This window comes from Pterocles gutturalis, unplaced genomic scaffold (genome assembly GCF_000699245.1).
Source record: "Pterocles gutturalis isolate BGI_N339 unplaced genomic scaffold, ASM69924v1 scaffold19675, whole genome shotgun sequence".
NCBI lineage: Eukaryota > Metazoa > Chordata > Aves > Pterocliformes > Pteroclidae > Pterocles > Pterocles gutturalis.
Genome location: NW_010141295.1, coordinates 16,155 through 16,569, shown reverse-complemented (window position 1 = coordinate 16,569; position 415 = coordinate 16,155). Strand labels below are relative to the sequence as shown.

Here is a 415-nt window from a genome sequence, read left to right as displayed (position 1 = left end):
GCAAGCTGGAACATAGGAGGTTCCACTTGAATATGAGGAAAAACTTCTTTACAGTGAGGGTGACAGAGCACTGGAACAGGCTGCCCAGAGAGGGTGTGTAGTCTCCTTCTCTGGAGACATTCAAAGCCCGCCTGGATGCGTTCCTGTGGGATCTGATCTGGGTGTCCTGCTCCGGCAGGGGGATGGGACTGGGTGAGCTTTCGAGGCCCCTTCCCACCTCTGACACTCTGTGATTCTGCGAAAGAGAAGGAAGGTGGGCACGGGCTGGGGACAGGCGGGAGTTTACCTCGGCTCCCTGGGGGGTCGGCGTGGAGGATGCGGCTGGTGCGTGTGGATCTAAAGTAGTTGTTGGCGATGGTCTCACTGTCGCTCCTGTTCAGCACCAGTTTGTAGCGGGCTTCCTCCGGGTGGAAGC

The 415-nt window shown here is 58.1% G+C and overlaps 1 protein-coding gene across 1 annotated transcript in view; it reads right to left on the bottom strand.

The window, feature by feature from the left end:
• Window positions 1-286: 286 nt before the first annotated feature.
• The window catches only part of KIF17 (kinesin family member 17), a gene marked incomplete at its 3' end in the record, with an annotated part of 15,122 nt that continues 14,993 nt past the window's right edge, over window positions 287-415 (bottom strand). Inside the window, exon 13 of the mRNA XM_010083984.1 lies at window positions 287-397. Within this exon, the coding sequence (XP_010082286.1) occupies window positions 287-397 (111 nt within the window). The remainder of the gene's footprint in view (window positions 398-415) is intronic.